Source organism: Salminus brasiliensis, chromosome 16 (assembly GCF_030463535.1).
Source record: "Salminus brasiliensis chromosome 16, fSalBra1.hap2, whole genome shotgun sequence".
NCBI classification, from domain to species: domain Eukaryota; kingdom Metazoa; phylum Chordata; class Actinopteri; order Characiformes; family Bryconidae; genus Salminus; species Salminus brasiliensis.
In genome coordinates, this window is record NC_132893.1 from 36,408,304 (window position 1) to 36,432,193 (window position 23,890).

Sequence of the window (23,890 nt, forward strand, 5' to 3'; positions counted from 1 at the left end):
TCTAATAAAGTGGCCAGTGAGCGGAAGGTAAAGGTAGGGGTTTCTAATAAAGTGGCCAGTGAGCGGAAGGTAAAGGTTTCTAATAAAGTGGCCAGTGAGCGGAAGGTAAAGGTAGGGGTTTCTAATAAAGTGCCTCTAATAAACCTCCTGCAGACAGTGGTGTGATTATAGAGCTTTATTTTATTTGAAAGTGAAAATCAGCACAGATGAAAAGGCACAGAGTACAAAAACAATCAGGAGCAAATATTTACAGATTAACAGAGTTCAAACAGGAAGGCAGAGGAAACGTCTCAGTGATTAAAGTGCTTCTTTGATGCTCAAAGATCATCCATATCAGTTTAATCTCTTACAGCTCTGTAACAGAGGGATACAATATTGCACTCAACAGTACAGCACAAACACTCAGAGAGGAACTTTCCTGCATGATTATTATATATTTATATATATTATTATAAAAGCCTTTTCCTCTTTTGAGGAGAAGAGGAACCACCGAACAAAGCAGGTATGAATAAAACGGAAGTTCTCTGGCAGGGAACTGGACATGATGAGCGACTGTGAGGAGCGCTGAACAGGTGGAGTTACAGGAGAAGACGCTGATCAGCAGGGGTTGAGGTGTGGAAGAGCAGCTTCTTCTGAGCTACAGGCTTTCAGAGGTTATACTGCAGTGAAACACAGAGAGCTCCAGCCTGTGCTGCTGAAGGACGCTTTAGTGAAGACTAGCCTGGGGCTGGTTTCCAAAACTACAAAGCATCATTAACACTCATCACGAGCCTCGGCGGCTCACGCAGCAGCAGGGTGGGAGAACGCAGTGGTCTCCACTCTTACAGAGTAAACAACAGCCCACAAACTACACCCTGATTAAAGCAGCAGTTCAGACTCAGATCAGACGGTCAGGATTGATCACTGATCCCAGATTTAGTCGATCAGCACAGACATGTTTGGTATCTGCCGTGAGCTTCTTCAGTTTCTGACAGGAGATACTAGGATAACGCTTAGACCGTCACCACTCCCGTCTCTGTAAACACGCCCCCAAAATCTTCACTTACTGGCTTCAAAAATCTGTGGAAAAGATCTGATCCAGTAAACCATCACAGGTGGACCTTATTTACACATTTAATCTAGAGCTGGAGCTACAGCTACGTCTAGAGCTGCTCCACCCTCAGACCGGAGCGCAGTGGGTGGAGTGATCCACACACTGTGCTGAGGTGAAGGTGGTTCCGGTTCCTCAGCTCTGTGGAGAGGTGAATGTTTAGAGGTCCAGAAGGTAAAAATCCACCCCAGGATTTTGTTCCAACTGCCTGGTCCACTCCGGCTGCTCCAGCTTTCAGACTGGAGTGCTGTGGGCGAAGCGACAGGCAGGCAGACAGACAGGCAGGCAGACAGACAGGCAGGCAGACAGACAGGCAGGCAGGCAGACAGGCAGGCAGGCAGACAGACAGGCAGGCAGACAGACGGAACAGAATCCTGGAAGCGGATTTTTACTTCCTGGACCTGAATTTTGGAAAAGTCCCACCGTCTCCTAAACCACAACCATTTACCAAACTAATGAAGATCCGGAGGAGCTCTGAGAGACACGCTGAGAGACAGACGCTTCTGGGGGCGTGTCTACAGAGATTAGTAAATTGGTGACAGTGTAAATCCAGCGTTTGTTAGCAGTGTTAGCCTAGCACAGGTCAGATACCAAACATGTCTGGGGGTCAAAGTGCAATCATGATACTCTAAGTGTTTGCTGAACTGTTCCTTTAAGGTGGCAAAATATAAATGTCGCTACATGCCAAGATAACACTGCTGCGCCCAACAAAGGACTCTCCTCACTAAAATACCCCCAATAAACCCAGCCAGCTCCGTCAGATGAGGCTAGGTGAGTTTCTTTGGCATATGTAATATTACAGAATAGTGTAAGCTGATAAGTGCAGCAGCGTTAGCTTAGCTTGTAGCACAAATGCAGCATTATTCATAACTCAGCTGATGAGCTCGTAATTCAGAGTGATCTATTTTGGTCAACGACTTGGAAACAAAGACAGGTTCTCAAACAAAGTCCAAAGTTCAATCTTATCTGAATTTTTCGCTCCACCTTAAATGGTGCAGCAATTACATGAGGGCACCAGAGGCTAGTGTAGCTAACAAGTAATGAAAGTATGTACACCATCAATTAGCCTATTGCTACACACCTGCCCGAGGAAAGCTTCAAGTTAGCTTTAAAATTTGCTTTCCACCTTAAATGCTGCAGTGGTTCTGTTTTGGTGTTGGTCTTTTTCAGCTCATGCATCCATCCAGTAACGGAAGCTTTGCATTATTTAAGGTGGAACAGCAAATAAGAGCCAGAATGTAAGGAGGAACAGAAAACTTTACCCTTAATGGTAACCATAACCAACTTTATCTTTGGAGCATTTCTATTGGTCCATCAGCATGAACTTCTGATTCTGCAGTTGGTCTTTAATCTGGTTCTCGTTATGGAGGAAAGTGAGGAACAGCAGAACTGGAGAAGGTTCTGCATGACAGTGATGAGATGTGCGGGAACAGTGCAGAGCCTCTCAGAGCTGGAGTTAACGTTCACATAGCCTTCTTCTGAGAGCTGAGGGACATCAGGATGCTGGGCTGCTCCTCCATGACCCGCACCAGCAGTTTGTCAATGTACTGCTCCAGCTCCACGATCCTCAGGTCCCGCTGGGAGAGCTGCTCCTGCTGCCGGCCCAGCAGGGAGACCAGCTCCGCATGGGTCAGCTGGGAATACGGGCCTTTAGCCACCGCCTCTGCAGCCTGAAACACAGCACACACACACACACACACACACACACACACACACACACACACACGATATATAAGATACACAATGAGCCAGTCTGCTCAACACTGCAGTCTTTCTATAGGACCTCACTACCAGCCAATCAAAATCCATGTTAGTGAGCTCAAGAATATTACCAACCCCCCAAAACTGTTACAGCACAGTCTTGCCTGCTTATATTTACACCCCCACCATTAACTTAAACCCCACCCACTACAGAAAGCCTTTTAAGGCTTAATGCAACCGCTACTTGCATTAAGAAGAATATAGAAGTGAGGCTAAAAAGGCTAAAGGCTAAAGGCTAACGCTAGGTCAGGCAAAGAAGGAGCAATGTTATGTGTTGAGCTGGAGCCTTCAGAGCGGCTAGATAACCGCACACCATCCCAACTGGACACAGAGATGGACCAGCGCAAACACAAACACTATCCAAAAATGAATAATTACAAAAAGGATGCTGTGTATCCACTATGGACTGACGCTTGTTAAATGACATCTGAGCGGCTTTAACCCCAAAGTCACACAATCACTATTTACAGCACCCTAAACACTAGATTTTGGAGGAGAATTGCTCTGAGAATTTTACTGCATTCAGCAACAAGAGCATTAGTGAGGTCAGGATGTTGGAGGATGATCACCACCCCACCTCATCATCCCCACCTCATCCCACCCAACAGTACTGGATGGAGCTCCACCACCATCATTCTTCCACTGCTCCACAGCTCAATGCTGAGAGTATGAATGCATTCATTAGAAGGGGTGTCCACAAACATCTGGACACATACGATGTATACCTTTTCTGCTGTTTACTGGTTCTTGTGCGCTGGAGCAATGGCTTATATAAGTTATGTAAATTAGCACTGTTGAGATGAAGGGCAGGAGCAGTACCTCTGCTTTGGGCTGCACGCCGTCAGCGCCTCCAGCATCTCCAGCACCTCCAGCAGCTTTGCTGCCATTTGTTTCTCTGAGGTCCGGCTGCTTGTCTGCGGTGCTCAGGGGTTTGACGGCATGCGGCCTGCAGAGGAACAGAGAGCAGAGTGTTAGTGGACAGACAGACACTGGAGGAAGAAGAGCTGTAGGAGGAAGAGTCCTTACATGTGTGTGTTGTTTCCCTGGATGAGGAGGTTAAAAAGGACAAAGCTAAACGAAAGGGGGAGTGTCCTTCAGGACAGATCACAGATCAGTAACACCCTGGTTACTGGGCATCAGATCAGGAACACTGGTAATTTGGTGTGTGGGTCACTTCCACAGTCAGACTGTCTAGACTGTACGACACCTGCTGAGGAGTTTGAGGACATTATTCTAATTTACCTCCGTTTAGATACATCTTCTGTTCCTTCCATGCCGTGTAGTGATGAGATGTACGGAGACTATAAAAAAAAAAAAGACCTGCAGAAGGGTTTTGTTAAAGCTTTCCAGATTTTGGATTAGGTGATATCCTGCGTCTTGTGTTTTCACTATAATCATTCCCTATTTAAGGAATTTAAACCACAAAAGTTCAGAAACTGGCAGAAGCTCTTCAACAATCACAAGACGGCTCGAGGTCGACCTGGGCAGAAAGTAATGATAACAGTCTAAACATTTAGATATTTTGGGGTAAAATGGGATTTTTGAATTCATTTCCCTGCAGAATCTAAAACATGTTTTAGCTTTGATCCAGAAAGCAAAACACAAGCCCATAGCTTTGGAACGCAGCGTTCTGCAGATATTGGGGTCTTTTTTTGTTCTAAGGACGTTTTCACACCTGTAGCTGGTTCACTCTGGTCTAAACCCCCCTGGGTTTGGTTTCACACTAAAATGTGTCAACAAACCACGTGAGAACGTTCTCTAGAGCTAGGAAGTAAATTCAGAAAGAAGGTCCTGCGCTCTGGACTAGTGCAGTTTAACGTGGAGCAGTGGCAGAGAAGGCTGCGGTTCTAATGATCTGGCCAGAGCCTGGCCAAACTGCACCTGCAGAGCTGAATAGCTCAAACTTGCACAGTGCCTCTGATAGCTGGGTCGGATCAAGGTCAGAACACGGTCTCACAACAAATCATTTCAGAGTTTGTTTGGGACCGGACTGAGTCAACCTCCTCTCAAGGGTCTCGATACGGTTGTTCTGGTCCGCATTAGAGTGCGATTACTGGGCACCAAGGAAAACGAAGTGGAGTCCTATTTAACTAAAATGGACTTAACTGGACTAAAATGTGCAGGTGTGAAAACGCTCCAACACACCTGGACCCAGAACTCAGGGGCTTGTTAATTAGTTGAGAGTTGAAGCAGGTGTGCTAAATGAGGTGCAGTACAGTGTAGAGTACCCAAAAACTGCAGCTTTGAACCTCTGCATTTGTCCTGCATCTCCGTCAGGAGTCCCTAAGTGCCCAGACACCGGTTCTAATGAGTGTAGTTCAGGTCCAGAAAGTAAAAAAAATCCTCCTTATGCTTTGCCAGGCAGATGGTATGAAATCCTGGGCAGAAACATTGACTTTATGGACATGAATTGTCCACCTTTGCCCACTGTGGACACTATGCATGCACACAATCTAAACTGCATTGGTCCCTTGAAAATCTCTGGCATGAGTTAACATGCTGCTAATGATGATCTGTCTAACAGTCTGACATCCAGTAGACGATCTTCCCAGAAGAGCAGGAGCCAATGTTGTAGTAAAGGTGTAGCAACTCCCTGTGAAAACCCTTGGTGTTGTAGTGTTAAATGAGTGCCTAGACACTTCTGGACATAACGGACCCTACAAAGTAGTGAAGACAGTGTCAGTCTACAACTTCTTTAGTCTACTCTCTCTGGTACCAACTCTACAGCAGAGGTCATCAAATCTGGGCCATGAATCCAGTTTCCAGTCTGTAAATTAAGGGAACAGCTGATGTAACGGATTGGTCACGTAGTGTCAGACCAACCAAGGATCACAAAGTCCTGAAACGGAACCTGGATTAAATGTCCAGATCTGAAGACCCCTGCTCTACAGGCTGGATTGCTACCCTGATCTACAGGAGGGTCTCACCTGATTACTGAGGCAGAAGCTCCCCCTGCCCCCTTCAAGTCACCTGCACTGCTTTGAACATCAGTGGGTACCACTCTGGCCAATGGCAGAGCCCTTGACCCTAAGCCAAGGTCTGGATCTGCTGACACAGAAACTCCCACTTTCTTCATCTCAGACTTTTCAGCAAGTGGAGTAAACGTCAAGGGGGTGGAGGTTGTGTGAGATGGGGACGTGGTGGATGCAACATCCTTATTCTTGCTTTGGCGTTCTGCTGGAAGAGAAAGCGGCTGATTTGGTGATTTAGCTGGAGGTAGCGGGGCCTGCGGCTTCTTTTTGGCAACTCCCATCAGTGCCTCACTTCCGTGGCATAGGGTGTCCAAGTTCAGAAGACTATCAGGTTTAGAGGCAAGGGATTCTGGGCACACCTCTTGAGCTGTACATGGAAGAGCACTCAACTGCAGAGATTCTGGTTCGTCCATCTTCTTCAGATGTTCTCCAACCTGTTCTTCTCCAGGGAGACCCCTCCCCTGATCCACAACAAGAACAAGTGCAGGTTTGGTATCTGTAAGAGACTTCAGGCCTTCTACGGTTCTGAAGTTTGAAGGGTTATGTAGGCTGTCTGAGTTTAGAGGAACTTTCGGCTTGTCTTCAGGGTGAGCGGGATCACCTGTTAGACCTGAGCTTGACGATTGATCTTCAGACACTTCAGATTTCTGACCTGAGGTACATGTAGCCGGAGGTTTTGCAGGTGCTGGTCCCTTGTTGTGTCTGGCAGGCACTGGCCCACCACATGTGAAGGGATTGGTATCAGCTGGTTTCTGGGTAATCTGAGAGTCACCGTGTCCACAGTGTGAAGTCGATTGGGTCATAGCAGCCTGACCGTGGTCTGGATCGGAGTTTTGTCCTTTTCTGATCTTCATGCTCTGAATACACCAAGCCTTTAGTTGGTCTTTGGAGATAGGCGGCGCTTTGCTTAACTGATGTCTTTCTTGACCTTCAGGGGTTGTCCTTTCTTGGCCAAGAGCTGCTGTGCATTGGTTTTCCTTATCTGGCTCTTCTGTGGTCTTCCTCAGAGAGCCAGGTGGAGCAGGTGCCGGGCGCTTCGACACTTCTTTTGAAGGGGAATGCTGTTTGGTCTCCTCCAGCAGGATTCCTCTGGCAGGTTTTGGTTTTGGCATCTCTGGCTTGTTCTGCGGCGGTAGCGGGGCACGTTCTTTCTTAGCGGTCCTCTCAGTGCTCCTTTCAATACTGCTGAGGTTCTCAAAGCTGCCATCAACTGAAACGTCATCATCATCATCATCATCATCCAAAAACGGGTTGGTGTTCACCACAGATGGCTGGGAAACATTCCTAGAGACGGACGCACTGAAGAAACAGGACGAGGATAAAGACAAGAAGGAGGAGCTTTAGCTAAAAAGATTCGCCAGGACATATTCTGACCATGAAGGTGAAGAACAGTGGAGACAGATCAGTATTTAACCCTCAGATGCAGCGATGGGGTTGCTGTGAGTGGTGTGGTACAACTATGACGACGTGTTTGATAGCAGAATATCAGATCAGTGACCATTAAAAATGGTTAGTAAATGAAACTGATCGTTTTACAGCACTGTTTATAGATCAGTTCTAGGTTAGATATGTACGTATGTGCAAATGGTTGGATGAGCATCCATGCATTTAAGGGTTAAGACTGCTCCTCCAACAGCTGCTACGTTTCCATCCGAAGGACATCAGGGAAGCCTACAGTGCTGAATTTACCATGTAAATAAAATTAGAGATGGAAACACACTTTTTATATCCATCAACCAAAACTGTGTCAACTTCAGCAGGAAATGCCATCATTACATGTGTGTTTGATTCCCTGAGTCAGTTTGATGGAAAGGCAATTTTACATATTTATTACTGGTTATTTGCACAGAAAGTTGATGGAAACAACCAGAATCCTGGAAACCATTCAGTCTATGCCTAAGTACTGTAAACCACAGGGTCCCAGAAAAGCCCCTGTCGAACCCTGTACAGTTTACAGCTTTCATAAATTCCAGCTGAACCACTGACTGGCTCAGAGCGGCTCACCAGTCTAATGCACTGCCACTACTGCCTGCCATCAGCGGCCGAGAGCCTGAGAGAGCACAACAGGCAGTGCTCTCTCCAGGAGGGTAGATGGCGCTCTCTCCCCTCATCACTCCTTAGTGCTTCTTAAGGACCTGACACGCTCCACAGAGTGTGTCAGCTGCCCAGTGAAGGGTGGAGAGAGGCGGTGGCTGGTGTGGCATGTATGTGTTAAGCCCTTATGCTCGTTGGTAGTTCTAGGGGAAGCTACAAATGGGGGGTTGATTGGCCAGATTTAGCAAATTTGCAGAAAAAGAGGAAAACATTGACAAACAAAATAAAAACGACGCTCAAGCAGTGACCCTCCTGCCACCCACATCCCGCCCCCCTTCCGCAAGTCAGTGTGTTTTAGGAGATATCCTGCATGAGTCAGAGAATTAGAACTGCAACATCAGCTTTTGGACACAGGCAGAGATTTCCTAAGCTTCCTGTGGGCAGACCTCAGACATAGATCACTGGGTGAGTGGAGGCTGAAGAGCTGCAGGGTTAATGACGAGGGTTAGCAGAGTCAGTGTTCAAACCAGGCAGGGGAAAGAATACCCAGGAGACGTGGGGTGGAGCGGTCTTTATTGAGATTCGGTTAGTTAACTAGAATTAAGCGATGAGACGATCAGATCACTTAATCCCAGTGGTTACAGTTAGAGTTTGAATCATCAGAGCAGGAAGGAGAGTTCTCACTGCCCAGACCCCTCAACCCTCTGACGGGAAGTCTGTACAAACACAAATATCTGATTTAATTAAGAACAGCTTCAGCATCTTTCACACAAACCGTAATCACTCACTCAAACCGAGCCTCCGGCACCTCCGGCACGCACGGGTACGCCCGCGGAGAACTCCTGAATATTTCACTAAGGTGCCAAATATCTTCCCAGAGCTCTTCTAATGAGCTGCTCATGGCGGACTGGTGTCGGATCCCACCGCTGGACGGATTCTATGACGCTGTGACTCCAGTAGTAGGTTTACTCAGGTTGCTCAGCCAGAGAGCCTCCAAGGCTCTCAAACGCTGATCAGAGGTCTAGGAGAGGTCTACTGGACAACGAGTCACAGCAAGCTGAGGAAAGCCCAGAATCCCTCCCAAACCACAAACATCATGAGAGACACTGTGCCCAAACCCAGCAGTGACCAGAAAAGAGATCTACTCATTCCCTAAACACAGAGATGGAAAATTCAGGTTCAGAAAGTAAAAAACTTTCCATCTGTCTGGGCAGCTCTGGGCAGCTCCGGGCAGCTCCGGGCAGCAAACTCTTGAGGAACCTTCTGAACCTGAACTTTCCAACTCTGCTTCAGTAAGAGCCTATCCAGCAGCCTAATCAACATTATTCACGTCACGTGTGCGTGATTCTGGTTCATCAGAGTATATACACTATATGGACAAAAGTATTGGGACACCTGCTCCTTCATTGTTTCTTCTGAATTAATGTTATTAAAAGAGTTGATCCTGCTTCTGTTGGAGTAACTGTCTCTACTGTCCAGAGATGAAGACTTTCTACTAGATTCTGGAGGAGCATTGCTGTGGGATTTGATTGCATTCAGCGAGAAAAGTGTTAGTGACAGCAAGATCCCACCGCATCATCCCCAACTCATCCTAAAAGTACTGGATGGAGCTCCACCACCATCATTCCAGAGAACACAGTTCTTCCACTGCTCCACAGCTCAATGCTGGGGGGCTTTACACCCCTCTAGTATATAACAATATTTCAATAATACTGTATATATATGTTTAATAAAATTTGAACATACAGTACATATGTGCAGGAACATCCTGGAGTCCCTGCCTCTAGAAGCAGAACTGGACAGCCCTTCATGTACTGGCTACATTCATGCTAACTGATACTCTGCTGAAGGTTTGAGTAAACGGAGTCAGAACTGGCACCAACCTGGGCTTCACTGCGGACACTCTGGCCGAGCGGACGGAAGCTGAAGATTGAGGGATGGTCGGTTCCTCAAAGGGGTTTGTGGAAGCAGGTTCCTCAGAGGCGCTCCACTCAGACTGGTTTGTGGAGGACACGCCCTCAGACAGAGGTTCCTCTCGAGGTTTTGAGGCTGTGCTCACTTTACCAGTCCTGGCTTTCGGAACTGGCATCTGTTCCTTCATCTCCCTCTCCTTCTTCTTCCTCTCCTCCTCCTCCCTCATCTCCCTCTCCTTCTTCTTCCTCTCCTCCTCCTCCCTCATCTCCCTCTCCTTCATCTCCCTCTCCTTCTTCTTCCTCTCCTCCTCCTCCCTCATCTCCCTCTCCTTCTTCTTCCTCTCCTCCTCCTCCCTCATCTCCCTCTCCTTCATCTCCCTCTCCTTCTTCTTCCTCTCCTCCTCCTCCCTCATCTCCCTCTCCTTCTTCTTCCTCTCCTCCTCCTCCCTCATCTCCCTCTCCTTCATCTCCCTCTCCTTCTTCTTCCTCTCCTCCTCCTCCCTCATCTCCCTCTCCTTCTTCTTCCTCTCCTCCTCCTCCCTCATCTCCCTCTCCTTCCTCTTCCTCCCCTCCATCTCCACACTCCGTCTTTCTTCCTCCAACCTCACTCTCTCCTTCTCCTTTCTCTCCTCTGCCTCACGTATTCTCTTCTCCTCCTCCTCCTCCTCTCTCTTCCTCTCCACTTTCACCCTCTCCTCTTCTTCACAGACTCGCTGTGCTTCTGCTCTCTTTCGTTTCGCTGCCTCCTCTTGCTCTGCCACGCTCTTCCTCCGTCGCTCTTCCTCCTCCCTGACCCTTTTCTCCTCTGCCAGCCTCTTTTTCTCCTCCTCCTCCTTCCTAATCCTCCCTTCTTCCTCCACCCTCTTCCTCTTCTCCTCAGCTACCTTCCTAACCTTTTCCTCTTCCTCAGCCTTCCTCCTCTGCTCTTCTGCCTCCCTCTCCATCCTCATCCTCTCTCTCTCTTCCTCAGCCTTCCTCCTCTGCTCTTCTGCCTCCCCCTCCATCCTCATCCTCTCTCTCTCTTCCTCAGCCTTCCTCCTCTGCTCTTCTGCCTCCCTCTCCATCCTCATCCTCCTCTGCTCTTCTGCCTCCCTCTCCATCCTCACCCTCTCTCGCTCTTCCTCAGCCTTCCTCCTCTGCTCTTCTGCCTCCCTCTCCATCCTCATCCTCTCTCGCTTTTCCTCAGCCTTCCTCCTCTGCTCTTCTGCCTCCCTCTCCATCCTCACCCTCTCTCGCTCTTCCTCAGCCTTCCTCCTCTGCTCTTCTGCCTCCCTCTCCATCCTCACCCTCTCTCGCTCTTCCTCAGCCTTCCTCCTCTGCTCTTCTGCCTCCCTCTCCATCCTCATCCTCTCTCGCTCTTCCTCAGCCTTCCTCCTCTGCTCTTCTGCCTCCCTCTCCATCCTCATCCTCTCTCTCTCTTCCTCAGCCTTCCTCCTCTGCTCTTCTGCCGCCCTCTCCATCCTCATCCTCTCTTGCTCTTCTTCAGTCTTCCTCCTCTGTTCTTCCAATTCCCTCGCCCTCCTCATCCTCTCTTCCTCAATCTTCCTCCTCTGCTCTTCTGCCTCTCTTTCTTTTCTCTGTCGCTCTTCCTCCTCTCTCTCAGCCCTTATCCTCTCCTCCTCAGCTCTCTCTCGTCTCAGCTCCTCCATCGACCCGTGTCCGGAGCTGGTCAGGCTGAGGGTGGAGCCTTTATCTTCAGGCTCCTCCATGTAAACGTGGCTGCCGTTGATGCACACCTGTGGGGGACCACCCTGCTTGAAGGTGAAGCCGCTCTGGGAGGCTTTGCTGTCCGTGCTGCCGTTGCGTTTGTGTGTGAGGAACTTAAATTTCTTCTTCCCTTTAAAGAGAGACAGAAACGTTTATATTCACTGTGTTACACCCTGCCACTGTTGGGCCCTTGAGCAAGACCCCTAACCCACCTCTGCTTCCCGGGGGCCGATGCAATGACTGTCCACCACTCTAACTCGTGTGCTAACTGAACGTTCTACTGAAGATCCTCAGATTCATTTCAGCTGCTCACCAAACTCTCACCGCCGGCTTCATTCATGTGCAGTGTTTTTGCGTGACGGTGTGGTGTTCTGAATCACTAATAGCACTAATAGCAACATGCAAATGAGGAGTAGTGCCTGGTGTGAGACTGCTGTGTGTGCATCTGCCTCTCTGACTCTCAGATTTCAGACACTGAAGACATAATTACCCTCAGGAGACTCTGCGTTGAGGCCGGAGGAGCTGCTGGACGCGATGGCCGAGTCTCTCTCTGGGAAGGAGCTCAGGGTGGACATGGACTGAGACGTGTTGCGGTGCAGGCTGGCTTTAGGAGCAAACAGAGACTTCAGTTTGTTTTTCTTCTTCTTCTCTGAGGAGGCCGGCCCCTCCTCTTCCTCTCCCTCGCTGTCAGTCAGGATCTGGGTGACGGAGGGGACAATGGCGGAGGCGGAATCGGACAGGCCCTCCTTCTTCTTGCCTCGGAGCTTGTCCTTCAGCTTGCCGATTTTGGAGCGGGACTTGTCCTGGCCGGACAGGTCGAACATGCTGACGGACATGCTGCCCTTCAGGAACTGGATGTCCAGCTGGATCTCTCCTCGGTCCTTCTCCGGCTTGCCGGGTTTCCCAAACAGTTTGAACCATCTGTAAAAAAAAAAAAAAGACACAGCATGACGTTCTGCAGGTGTGTTCTCTCCAGTACCAGGATCCCAGCGTTACTAAAGCACCACATTAACACACACTGAACTGCACTGAACATGGTTTCCTGACATTCCTGATTTTATTAAGTTCATTATTTAACATTGGTGTGTTTATTATTCTGGATTCTGATGCTGTTATAAAAGCACTAATCCACGGTACGCTCGGCTAGTGCTGAGTACAGTTCTGCAATACACACCTTACACCAGAGCGGGGCGATATGGAAACATTTTAGATCACAATATTTAAAGATACAATATTTATCACATGTATTCATCAAGTAGACAAAAACAGCACCAACAGCGTTTAACTGCTATCCAAACACTCTCCTATACGGAGTGCTGTGATTTTTACTAAAAATATACTTCACTCCGTTAAATTAAATACAGAATACACTCCTTGTAATGAAACGTGCAGATAACCGGTGCTCTGTAAGCACTGACGATATCCACGATAAACTCAAAGCATACTGTGTACCATGATAACACAATTTATCAGCTCTACCCTACTCTACTGAAAATCTACTGAATACAATATAATAAAAACTATATTCAACATTTGACTCAATTCTTCTTTGTTAATAATAACAACTGCAATAAACAGCAGTTTTCGGTGTAGTTAGCTAAAAGGAGGCTGTGATTTCCAAACAGTGAAACCTCAGAATCAGCTCAGTGGATGGTAACAGCTCGGTGCATTAAGTTAAGCATATTATTATTAGATATTATGTTTTTTTCACAGAAAGATGTAAAACAACTTTATAATATAAAGACACGGGTTTGAGAGTTTGAGATAAATGTAGTTTTCTACACTAAAATCAAAAGGTCAGATATGGACTTTATGGAGATTCAGCTTCTCTGTGTTTAAAACAGATCTGAGGGTTTTTTTGCTACACTGATCAACAGAAATCACACCGCACTCATCCACTCATCCACTCATCCACTCATCCACTCATCCACTCATACACTCATCCATCATTCATGTGTGTGTTCATGTGTTTAGTTTATTTTTACGTGTATATTTAATGAATCATGTGAAAAATAATTATATTTAATTAAAATATAAATAATATTACATTTACATCAAAAGGTTGGTATATTCATTGATTCAGGTAAATTCATCAGCAGCGTTCGTTCTGACTGACCCTGGATCCCAAAACTAAACCAGAAACTAACAATCACTGAAACACTTTCATATGACTGTAAACACTCCTAAATGATGACACACACACACACACACACACACACACACACACACACACACACACACACACAGTGTAATGCTGAGTGAAAATGTGCTACGCTGCTATAACTTAATCTCTTTGTTGGGTGCGGTCTGCATGAACACTGAACCTCTGCACAGATCATATTCTAATTCTATTTCAATTAAATTCATTTATTTCCAAATCTTGAATCTTAAATTTGAGGAAAATAAATAATAAAACTAATAATAATAGAAAAGAGGATATCAACCACCACAACAACAACAATAATAATAATAACTTTTAGTTGATAGAGCGTATTTACAAGCACAAGGTTGCTTTAGAAACGCTGCACATTAATTACTAAATAACTCCAGAATCATTTTTGTTACCTGAAGAACGAGGTTTAAAAAGAGATTTATCTACAGAACAAACCTTTAAAACCTTTAACTAAACGTTTCCTAGAAACTTTAAAGTATTTAGAGGTTCTTTAAACTTAAAACGGCTTCTTCACATGTATCCATCCCACTTCCACCAGCAGCTCTCTGAAGACCCTCTGAAGCTTCTGTTTCTCAGTTTCAGCTGGATGTTTTTTAATGTGGCTCTAATTTCTTATCCAACTTCCTCAGAACCTCCAAAACCCACAAAACGTCTCCAGCTGTCAGGACTCTCAGCTGGACACATCAGTGCTGAAATCAGCAACTTCTGAAGCATTTGGGCAACAAAGTTCCTCCTGACCCACAGGAAATGGGCTTCTTTCCTAGAAAGTCAGCTGATCTTCTCCAGGAAACAGACGCATGTGGGTCCAGTCAGGCTGAAGGGTCATTAGGTACAGAAAAGCACAGCACACACACTCCTACACCAACCAGCAGCCTTACAGCACTCAGCACCAGCCCACCATGAAGGCACTGTTCATAACCTGCCCATAAAGGGTGTGTGTGTGTGTGTGTGTGGGGGGGGGGGGGGGGGGTGGACCTGAGCAGGTGTGTGTTTAAGTACCTTTAGCATGGAAATAGTATCACCAACAGGGAGCAGGACAAAATGAAAAACACAAGGCCTAGAACGGACCCCTGAGGGACACCACGGGTCGAGGATGTAGACGACTGATGGTCTGAAGAAGCAGTTTAGTGAAAAGTATCATGACTGATCTCTGACTCCAGATTCAGTGGATCAATAAAGGCCCGTTTGGTTCATGACATGTTTATTTAGTTTACAACAGGAGATGCTAGGCTAATGCTGCTAACAAACACTTTCTGGACCTAGATCAGCCAGCAGTGCTCACCTCTCTGAACACACCCATGATTCATGAATCTCCCGAATGCTGTAGAAATTCTCTTAACCTCTTCCTTCATTTCTAAAGTAGTTACAGAAAAAAGCAAATACATGAAGATTCCACGTGTTGATGGACGGGAGATTGGTGACCGTCTAAATACAGTGTCTGTTAGCAGTGCTAGCCTAGCACCTCCTGTCCTGCTCACAGATACCGAACCCGACTCGGCTGATCGACTGAATCTGCTGTTTTCAATCATGACTGTCTGATTTTGCTGAACTGCTCCTTTAAATCATCAGTAATCCACTGAAGTATGTGGAGAATTTTAAGAAAATGGGTGGAACTCCCCTTTAGGTCATGTGGCTCAGTGAGAAATCCTGCTTTATGAAAAGAAGAGCCGGTCGTCTCAGCTCCGGATAAAGACAAGCTGAAAGTGGTGTAGAGGTGCTGAACAGCAGTAAGTTAATTATGCTAATTAACCTAATTAACCTAATTAAGCGCATTTACGGTCATTACACTGAAAGAGTACAAAGACATTCTTCTTTTCTCAAATCCCAGTTTTAAAAGCCAGGGTCAACCATGCTACAGCGCCCTCTGGAGCAGAGAGGCTTATGGAACTTGCTCCAGCAGCTTAGCAGACTCGGGTATCGACCCCACAACCCTGTGGGTGGAGAGTTCTGGGGATAGGAGAAGAGCAGACACTGAGAGGAAAAAACTGATCCATAGAAAGCACCAGAATAGTCAGGGTTAGCCACACACACACACACACACACACACACACACACACACACACACACACTACCATTCGAGAGTGGAATTCAGACAGACAGACAGACAGTGAGATGAGGGGGTAAACCGGGGTCTTGTTGTTATTAATTTATATGATGAACCGTCTGGAATGACCTCCTCCTCTCTGACCAGCAGGACCTCCAGACCCTCAACCCAACACTCCTCCTACACACACTGCAGACTGCAGCCAGGCCTAACACTCAAACCACTGCAGTCTCGTGTCCCGACCTGCCCCTACCTGCCCCAACCCGCCCCACTGAGCTGACAGATCGCTGAGGGAGGACGGTTCTCCTCCCTCCAGTTCTCCAACCGCTCATCGCTCAGTCACGCCAGCTTACACAACCAGGGAGTGTTCCTTCTGCTCAAACTCACAGAACCTTAAAATCAGCCCCTAAGCTGATGTACTGGCACACACACACACACACACACACACACACACACACACACACACACACAGCTATACAATCAGTACACTGCTGCTGAGACACAATTAACATTTACTGCTGTCAATCAACCAACCTCTGGACCATTACTGATCAGTCAATAACACCCACTGATCACCCTGCATTCCTCTAGACGGAGCGCGTAGATCACACCAACATCATACAGCATTTATAAAACGGAAACAATGAACTACAAAAAAGTCTATGTGGACATTTCTTCATAAAAGGCCATCACTCTATGGACAAAAGTATTGGGACACCTGCTCATTCATTGCTCCTTCTGAAATCAAGAGTACTAAAAGAGCTGATCCTGCTTCTGTTGGAGTAACTGTCTCTACTGTCCAGAGAAGAAGACTTTCTACTAGATTCTGGAGGAGGAGCATTGCTGTGAGGATTTGATTGCATTCAGCGACAAGAGCGTTAGTGAGCTCAGGATGTTGAATGGATGATTCACCCAACACCCCAACACCTCATCATCAACTCCCCAACTCATCCCATTGAAAAGTACTGGTTGGAGCTCCTCCACCATCACTCCAGAGAACACGGCTCCTCCACTGCTCCACAGCTCCTCAATGCTGGGGGGCTTTATACCCCTCTAGCCCACGCCTGGCATTAGGCAGCATGGAGCCAATAGGGTCATGATGTTGATCTGCTCTACAGGGACTAGACAAGCTGTGTGTGCATTTGCACATCTGTGTCAGCAATGGGTGCAGATTGAAGTAGCTGAAGGTCTTTATTAGAAGGGGTTCTGGTGGCGAGCCTTTAAAGTCTGTGAGCAGCACTGCGGTCACTCTTGGGACGGACCCGGAGAGCCTCAAGCTCAGTGTCCTATTTGTCCAGCGGGAAACTACAGAAACAAACAAACAAACAAACAGCCGTGACGGCCCCTCTGTGTGTTCGGTGTCCGACATGTTTAACTCAAGCAAATCATGCCAGGAATCATAACTGACCACTATTATGGATACTGACCAATCCTGTGGTTCCTAAACTCCACACAGGTCCCATTTCTGCTCCAGCTGAATGTTTTAGGATTTGGGATGAAGCTGAAACATGGGTGATCCAGGGAGCTCTGAGGAACAGACAGAGAGAACAGGACTGACGGCTGAAGTGCTGCTGTACGGCGGGGCAGTGGAGAAGGGGAAGTGGCCGTTTGTGAAGCAGGAAGTTTCATCAGATCCTGGGTGTTGGCTCTGAGTTCAGATAATAAAGTTAATGATGCGAGCACGACTCACACCCCTCACCCCCCCCCCCACACACACACACCCCTCAGCAGGGCTGGGCATCAAAACTGGCCAAACTACTAGTCAACCCTACCATTCCAAACCTCCTGAGCAGTCTGCCTCGAGTCAGTACGCTCACTGGGAGAGTCAGGGGTCAGAATGTGCTGTTGGTCAGGGTTGATGAGGAACAGGCTTCCCTGTGCAGAACAGCTTCCTCCAGAACATTAAACAATAGATACAGGTTTGATCTCCAGTGATGCCACAGTCATCCGTGTCGGGGGTCTCAGGATCATGCTGATGCTCCACTGACTGGAACAGGTGGAGAAGGGCGTCTCCGTCATTCCCACTCCGGGCCGGAGCGCTGCTGCTGCTACTGCACTATGGAGGTTTGGTGGTGGAGCTGCAGGAGGAGAACCTCTCTCCAGAACTGCTGTGTAACGCTGCAGAACCCATAGAGTCATATTAGTGTAAAATCCTGTAGTGTTACTCTACCGCCTCAGCCCACATGCTGCTACACCTTCAGATCAAGCTTCTGCAGCTCTCACACTGTCCAGAAATGCAGGTGTGCAGCTGACCATGAGTATTATGTCAGTGGTGCGTTAGTTAAGACGTCTGTGTAACTCTGAACATCAATCCCTCCAGAATCCAGAGGACGCCAATTCTGCAAATTTCATCTTTTGCTTACAGCTTTAGAGATTGGGGGCGGGGGGGTGGGCAGTAGAGAGAGTAACTGTTCCTTAACACACACACACACACACACACACACACACACACACACACACACACACACACGATAAAGAAGAAGGAAGAATAAACACCATCAATAACATGTCGCCATGATTCACGTTTCAATATCAGCCTTTATCTTCCTGAAAATAACAGTGACCTGACACACGCCTGTGTGTGTGTGTGTGTGTGTGTGTGTGTGTGTGTGTGTGTTCGTAGAAAGAAAAGGGAAGATGGCACAAGGCCTTCTCCTTGATGTACTTAATAACAAAGCTGCACCTGCATGCATGCGCACACGCGCGCACACACACACACGCGCGCGCACACACACACACACACACACACACACACACACACACACACACACACACACACACACACACACACACAGAGATCAGTTTTCTGTACTCGTGTGGAGATTCAGCTCTGAAGGAGAGTCAGATTTCTGACTCATCAATATCATAATTACTGCTGTAAAGACAGATCTATTAGCAGGTTCACAGCTATTCTTTTTTGTTACTAAAACAGTAATAATAACAATATTATTATTATTATTATTATTATTATTATTATTATAATGAACATTTCTTAAAGAAAAAAAAAAACACAACCAACAAAAACCCAGCCCAGCAGGCAGGGAAACTCCCCACACCAAAGTTCTTAAGATAGCTCAGTATCTCGTCCTATTAGTGGCAAAAAGTCCCTCTCAGCCTGACAGACGTCAGAGACTCTCAGTGGTGAACTCAGAAAGCCTTCAAGCCACAATATAGAGCCGCTCAGCGGCCGACCCAAAGAGCCTCCGGCCCGCAACATAGAGCCGCTCAGCGGCCGACCCAAAGAGCCTCCGGCCCGCAACATAGAGCCGCTCAGCGGCCGACCCAAAGAGCCTCCGGCCCGCAATATAGAGCCGCTCAGCGGCCGACCCAAAGAGCCTCCGGTCCGCAATATAGAGTCTAGTCTCCCAGCATCTGGCCCAGACAACAGCTTGATCCTGGACACGTCACAGACAGGGAATAACAGCAGTACCAGGTAGCTCTGAGCTCTGAGCTCTTTACTGAACAACTGCTCCTCAAATAAAACATGAGCTGTAATTGAGGAAAGGCAGAAATGTGCTCATGCATTGCCGTTATCCAAGCAAAATAAAAGTCCCCAATAAAAACAGACGACGAGACGCTTTCAGACGGCAGGTTCACTTACCGCCTCACATTTATTTACTGATTTTAAATGTGATCTGATCTGTGAGGAACACCCTGAGCCGAACGGCTGTGATGGGTTAGATCCTGAGGTGAAGGCCGAGCTCACACAGGATTTAACAGTGGTTAGTGATGAGGGTAACAGCCAGAACCCAAAATAACCTCCATGCAGCCTCTGTTCAGCTTCCGTTAGCATTCACCACAAACAACGAACTATTCACACCGAGGCGCTGCCCTTAGCTCCAGAGCTAGGAGGATTTACCGAGGGGTTTAAAACCTGACCTTCAACGATTATAACAGCAGCTCGGCTCTAATCAGACACTCCCAGAGTTTACCAACTGCAGGGTTTCCATAAAGCTCTGATAAAACTGATAACACCATGCGAACGGCTACATTAGCTTAACCAAAGGGCCAGGAGGCCTTCTGAGGAGACACACACTCTAAAGCCGACCTGCTCTGGTTCAGCACCTTTAGGATCAGTGGAGGCTTATCCAGAGGCCTCTGAGCTCTGAGCACTGCCAGCACACACTTCTACAACCACACACACCCAACCACTCAGAGATACAGCCACTCTTATAGGCATCGGCGAACAACATGATTTCTCTCACACACACACACACACACACACACACACACACACACAAAGAGAAGCAGAAAACAATGATATTAGAATAAACACTAATAATAACACTCCTACAGAAAGTGGTGGTGGTTCTCCATCACTGTGTTCATCATTAGAACATCTCCAGAGTTCTCCTCATGGAGTCTAGTATTATTTAGAGTTCTCCTCAGATCAACACCTGGTTTGGTGGTAAATCAGGGCTTAATGATGGTAAATCAGGTGAGCTGCTGCTGCTGCTGCTGATGGAGGTGAACACATCCTCCACGCTGTGCTGGCTGGACTGGGGGGCGTCCAGGAGAAACCCTGGAGGAACCGAGCTCTGTTCTTCAGACTAGCTCACCGACAAGATCTCACTGCTTTCTTTGAGAAGCTCTTGTTTCTCCTTTTTACTGGATTCATGTTCAGCTGCTTTATCTGTTCTGATGAGATCTGGAGCTTCTACAGTAGAACCCTATTATAACATTAATAAGCGGTTGGAGCTGCAGGATGAGGGACACGTCCTTATTCCCACTAGAGACAGAAAAGTGTTCTGCTGTCATTTCTGAGTAGAACCGTTCTTCTATGTAGAACAAAGAAACCACTCTGGGTACTACAGGTTTCCTCTACTGCAGGGTGTGTGTGTGTGTGTGTGTGTGTGTGTGTGTGTGTGTGTGTGCCCAGTAGCTGCTGGCGTCTCTACACGCTGAACACTCACCATTTCCACAGAAAGCTCCAGTTCCTCCATTAAGCCACACTTATCTTATCAGGGGTTTTAGATATTCTGATGCTGCCAGATCAGCTTCAGCGGTCAACCACAGAAGAGTGATGAAGCATTTCTCAGCAACACCACATCCTTAACAGAGCATGATGATGATGATGATGATGAAGATGATGAAGGTAAAATAGTGGAGAATCTGAACTAATCCAGTTCTCTTTAGGGACTACTTTCTGTAGCCGCACTACACCCTGCAGCATGTATCCCTCCACCATTTTAATGATCTGGTTCTAAAAGCAGGTTCTAGAGCCGAACTCTTCTCAGAACTCTGGTAGAACCGTGTCTCAGGCATCAGGCAGCGTCTTCATCACCATTAGGTGAAGAACTTTCTGTGAGGAGCTTTTATTAGAGCTTCAGACGTCTGCTTCCCTTCACCTCCACTGTAGAACCACAGCTCTGACTGGGGGAGGTTATCTAGAACCTCCACTGTAGAACCACAGCTCTGACTGGAGGAGCTTATCTAGAACCTCCACTGTAGAACCACAGCTCTGACTGGGGGAGCTTATCTAGAACCTCCACTGGAGAACCACAGCTCTGACTGGAGGAGCTTATCTAGAACCTCCACTGGAGAACGCCAGCTCTGGCTGGAGGAGCTTATCTAGAACCTCCACTGGAGAACGCCAGCTCTGACTGGAGGAGCTAATCTAGAACCTCCACTGTAGAATGCCAGCTCTGACTGGAGGAGCTTATCTAGAACCTCCACTGTAGAACTCCAGCTCTGGCTGGAGGAGCTTATCTAGAACCTCCACTGTAGAACTCCAGCTCTGGCTGGAGGAGCTTATCTAGAACCTCCACTGTAGAACCACAGCTCTGACTGGAGGAGCTTATCTAGAACCTCCACTGGAGAACTCCAGCTCTGACTGGAGGAGCTTATCTAGAACCTCCACTGTAGAATGCCAGCTCTGACTGGAGGAGCTTATCTAGAACCTCCACTGGAGAACCACAGCTCTGACTGGAGGAGCTTATCTAGAACCTCCACTGCAGAACTCCAGCTCTGACTGGGGGAGGTTATCTAGACCCGAGCGCTTCACCCCAGATCCATGTGAATGAGTCTGTTGAGATCCTAACTGTGGAATTCTTTAGGGTCGTTTACAGATGGGTGTGGTTTAAGCCCAGTGTTCCTCTGCACTGACTGATCTGGTTCAGAGTCATGCTTCTGAAATTAGACCCATTACACATCAGAGAGCAGCGCGGGCAGCAGGTCCCGCCTGCAGGGGGCGCTAAAGCTGCAGCAGCAGGGTGTAAACAGAGTCTGTAAAGTAAACGAAGGCTCTTACTGGGTTTTATCTCGGCTCCTGTCGCTGTACAGCTCGCCCAGGTCGATGTCCGTCTGCCCCAGCAGTTTGTCCGGCCCCACCAGGGCGCGTTGCAGCACCTGTACCCGCAGGGTGGCGCTGCTCTCAGGGAAGCCCGCGAGCTCAAACGCGGCCTCCTGTCCGTCCCACACCGGGTCCGCGCGCTGCTGCTGCCCCTTCGCCGTGCTGAACTTCTGCGCCCCTACCTGCAGCAGCGCGTGCGCGCCGTCTGTGCCGAGCTTGCCTTTGATCCGCAGGCCGCGCGCTTGCAGCACACACACCTTGGCGCGCGACGTGAGCCACTGCTGACTTTGGTCCGCTAACGACATCACGGCGAAACACTCACACACACTCACACACCAAACACACACACACACTAAACTTTACCTCCTCGTCCCGTAAAAGCAACAGACCAGTGGGCGTGGCTCCCCGGTGATGTAATGACGTAGGTGCCAGCTGATTGGTCGGTTGTCTGTTATCCCCTCCTGCTGGAGCATGCGTTTCTGACTGAGCAAGCAGCTTTTGTTTCACGCACGATTTTATGAAAAGCCCCGCCCACTTTATCTGTTGGGATTGGTCAATAGCGTCTATCCTGCTCTGGGATTGGCTCATCCAGTCCACAACTCTGTCCAGCGCTACTGGCTGAGCCACACATGACTCCCTACTCCCTACATAGTGCACTATAAAGGCCAGCTCCAGTCATGGAACTGCCCTCGTGATTTCAGGTGTTCTCTGACCCCGAGCACACCTGACAGCCATCATCTGCACACCTAATGCACCTCTACAGTAATTACTATTCAAATCCAGTACTGTCCAAATACAATACTGTTCAAATCCAGTACTGTCCAAATACATTACTGTTCAAATCCAGTACTGTCCAAATACATTACTGTTTAAATCCAGTACTATTCAAATCCAGTACTGTCCAAATACATTACTGTTTAAATCCAGTACTGTCCAAATACAATACTGTTCAAATCCAGTACTGTCAAATACAATACTGTTCAAATCCAGTACTGTCCAAATACATTACTGTTCAAATCCAGTACTGTCAAATACAATACTGTTCAAATCCAGTACTGTCCAAATACATTACTGTTTAAATCCAGTACTATTCAAATCCAGTACTGTCCAAATACATTACTGTTCAAATCCAGTACTGTCCAAATACATTACTGTTCAAATCCAGTACTGTCCAAATACATTACTGTTCAAATCCAGTACTGTCCAACTACATTACTGTTTAAATCCAGTACTATTCAAATCCAGTACTGTCCAAATACATTACTGTTCAAATCCAGTACTGTCCAAATACATTACTGTTTAAATCCAGTACTGTCAAATACATTACTGTTCAAATCCAGTACTGTCCAAATACATTACTATTCAAATACATTACTGTTTAAATCCAGTACTGTCAAATACATTACTATTCAAATACATTACTGTTTAAATCCAGTACTGTCCAAATACATTACTATTCAAATACAATACTGTTTAAATCCAGTACTGTCCAAATACATTACTGTTCAAATCCAGTACTGTCCAAATACATTACTGTTTAAATCCAGTACTGTCCAACTACATTACTGTTTAAATCCAGTACTGTCCAAATACATTACTGTTTAAATCCAGTACTGTCCAAATACATTACTATTCAAATACATTACTGTTCAAATCCAGTACTGTCCAAATACAATACTGTTCAAATCCAGTACTATCCAAATACAATACTGTTCAAATCCAGTACTGTCCAAATACATTACTGTTTAAATCCAGTACTGTCCAAATACATTACTGTTCAAATCCAGTACTGTCCAAATACAATACTGTTCAAATCCAGTACTATCCAAATACAATACTGTTCAAATCCAGTACTGTCCAAATACATTACTGTTCAAATCCAGTACTGTCCAAATACATTACTG

General features: G+C 47.1%; 1 protein-coding gene across 1 annotated transcript; it reads right to left on the reverse strand.

The window, feature by feature from the left end:
* Positions 1-160: 160 nt before the first annotated feature.
* rab11fip1b (RAB11 family interacting protein 1 (class I) b) lies at positions 161-22,453 on the reverse strand. The gene is made up of 7 exons (XM_072658209.1): positions 21,945-22,453; positions 11,968-12,398; positions 10,247-11,607; positions 9,741-10,069; positions 5,779-7,122; positions 3,671-3,797; positions 161-2,760 (listed from the first exon to the last, which is right to left on the reverse strand). The coding sequence occupies exons 1-7, from the start codon at positions 22,289-22,291 to the stop codon at positions 2,554-2,556; spliced, it is 4,146 nt and encodes a 1,381-aa protein (XP_072514310.1). The 5' UTR covers positions 22,292-22,453; the 3' UTR covers positions 161-2,553.
* Positions 22,454-23,890: the final 1,437 nt, after the last annotated feature.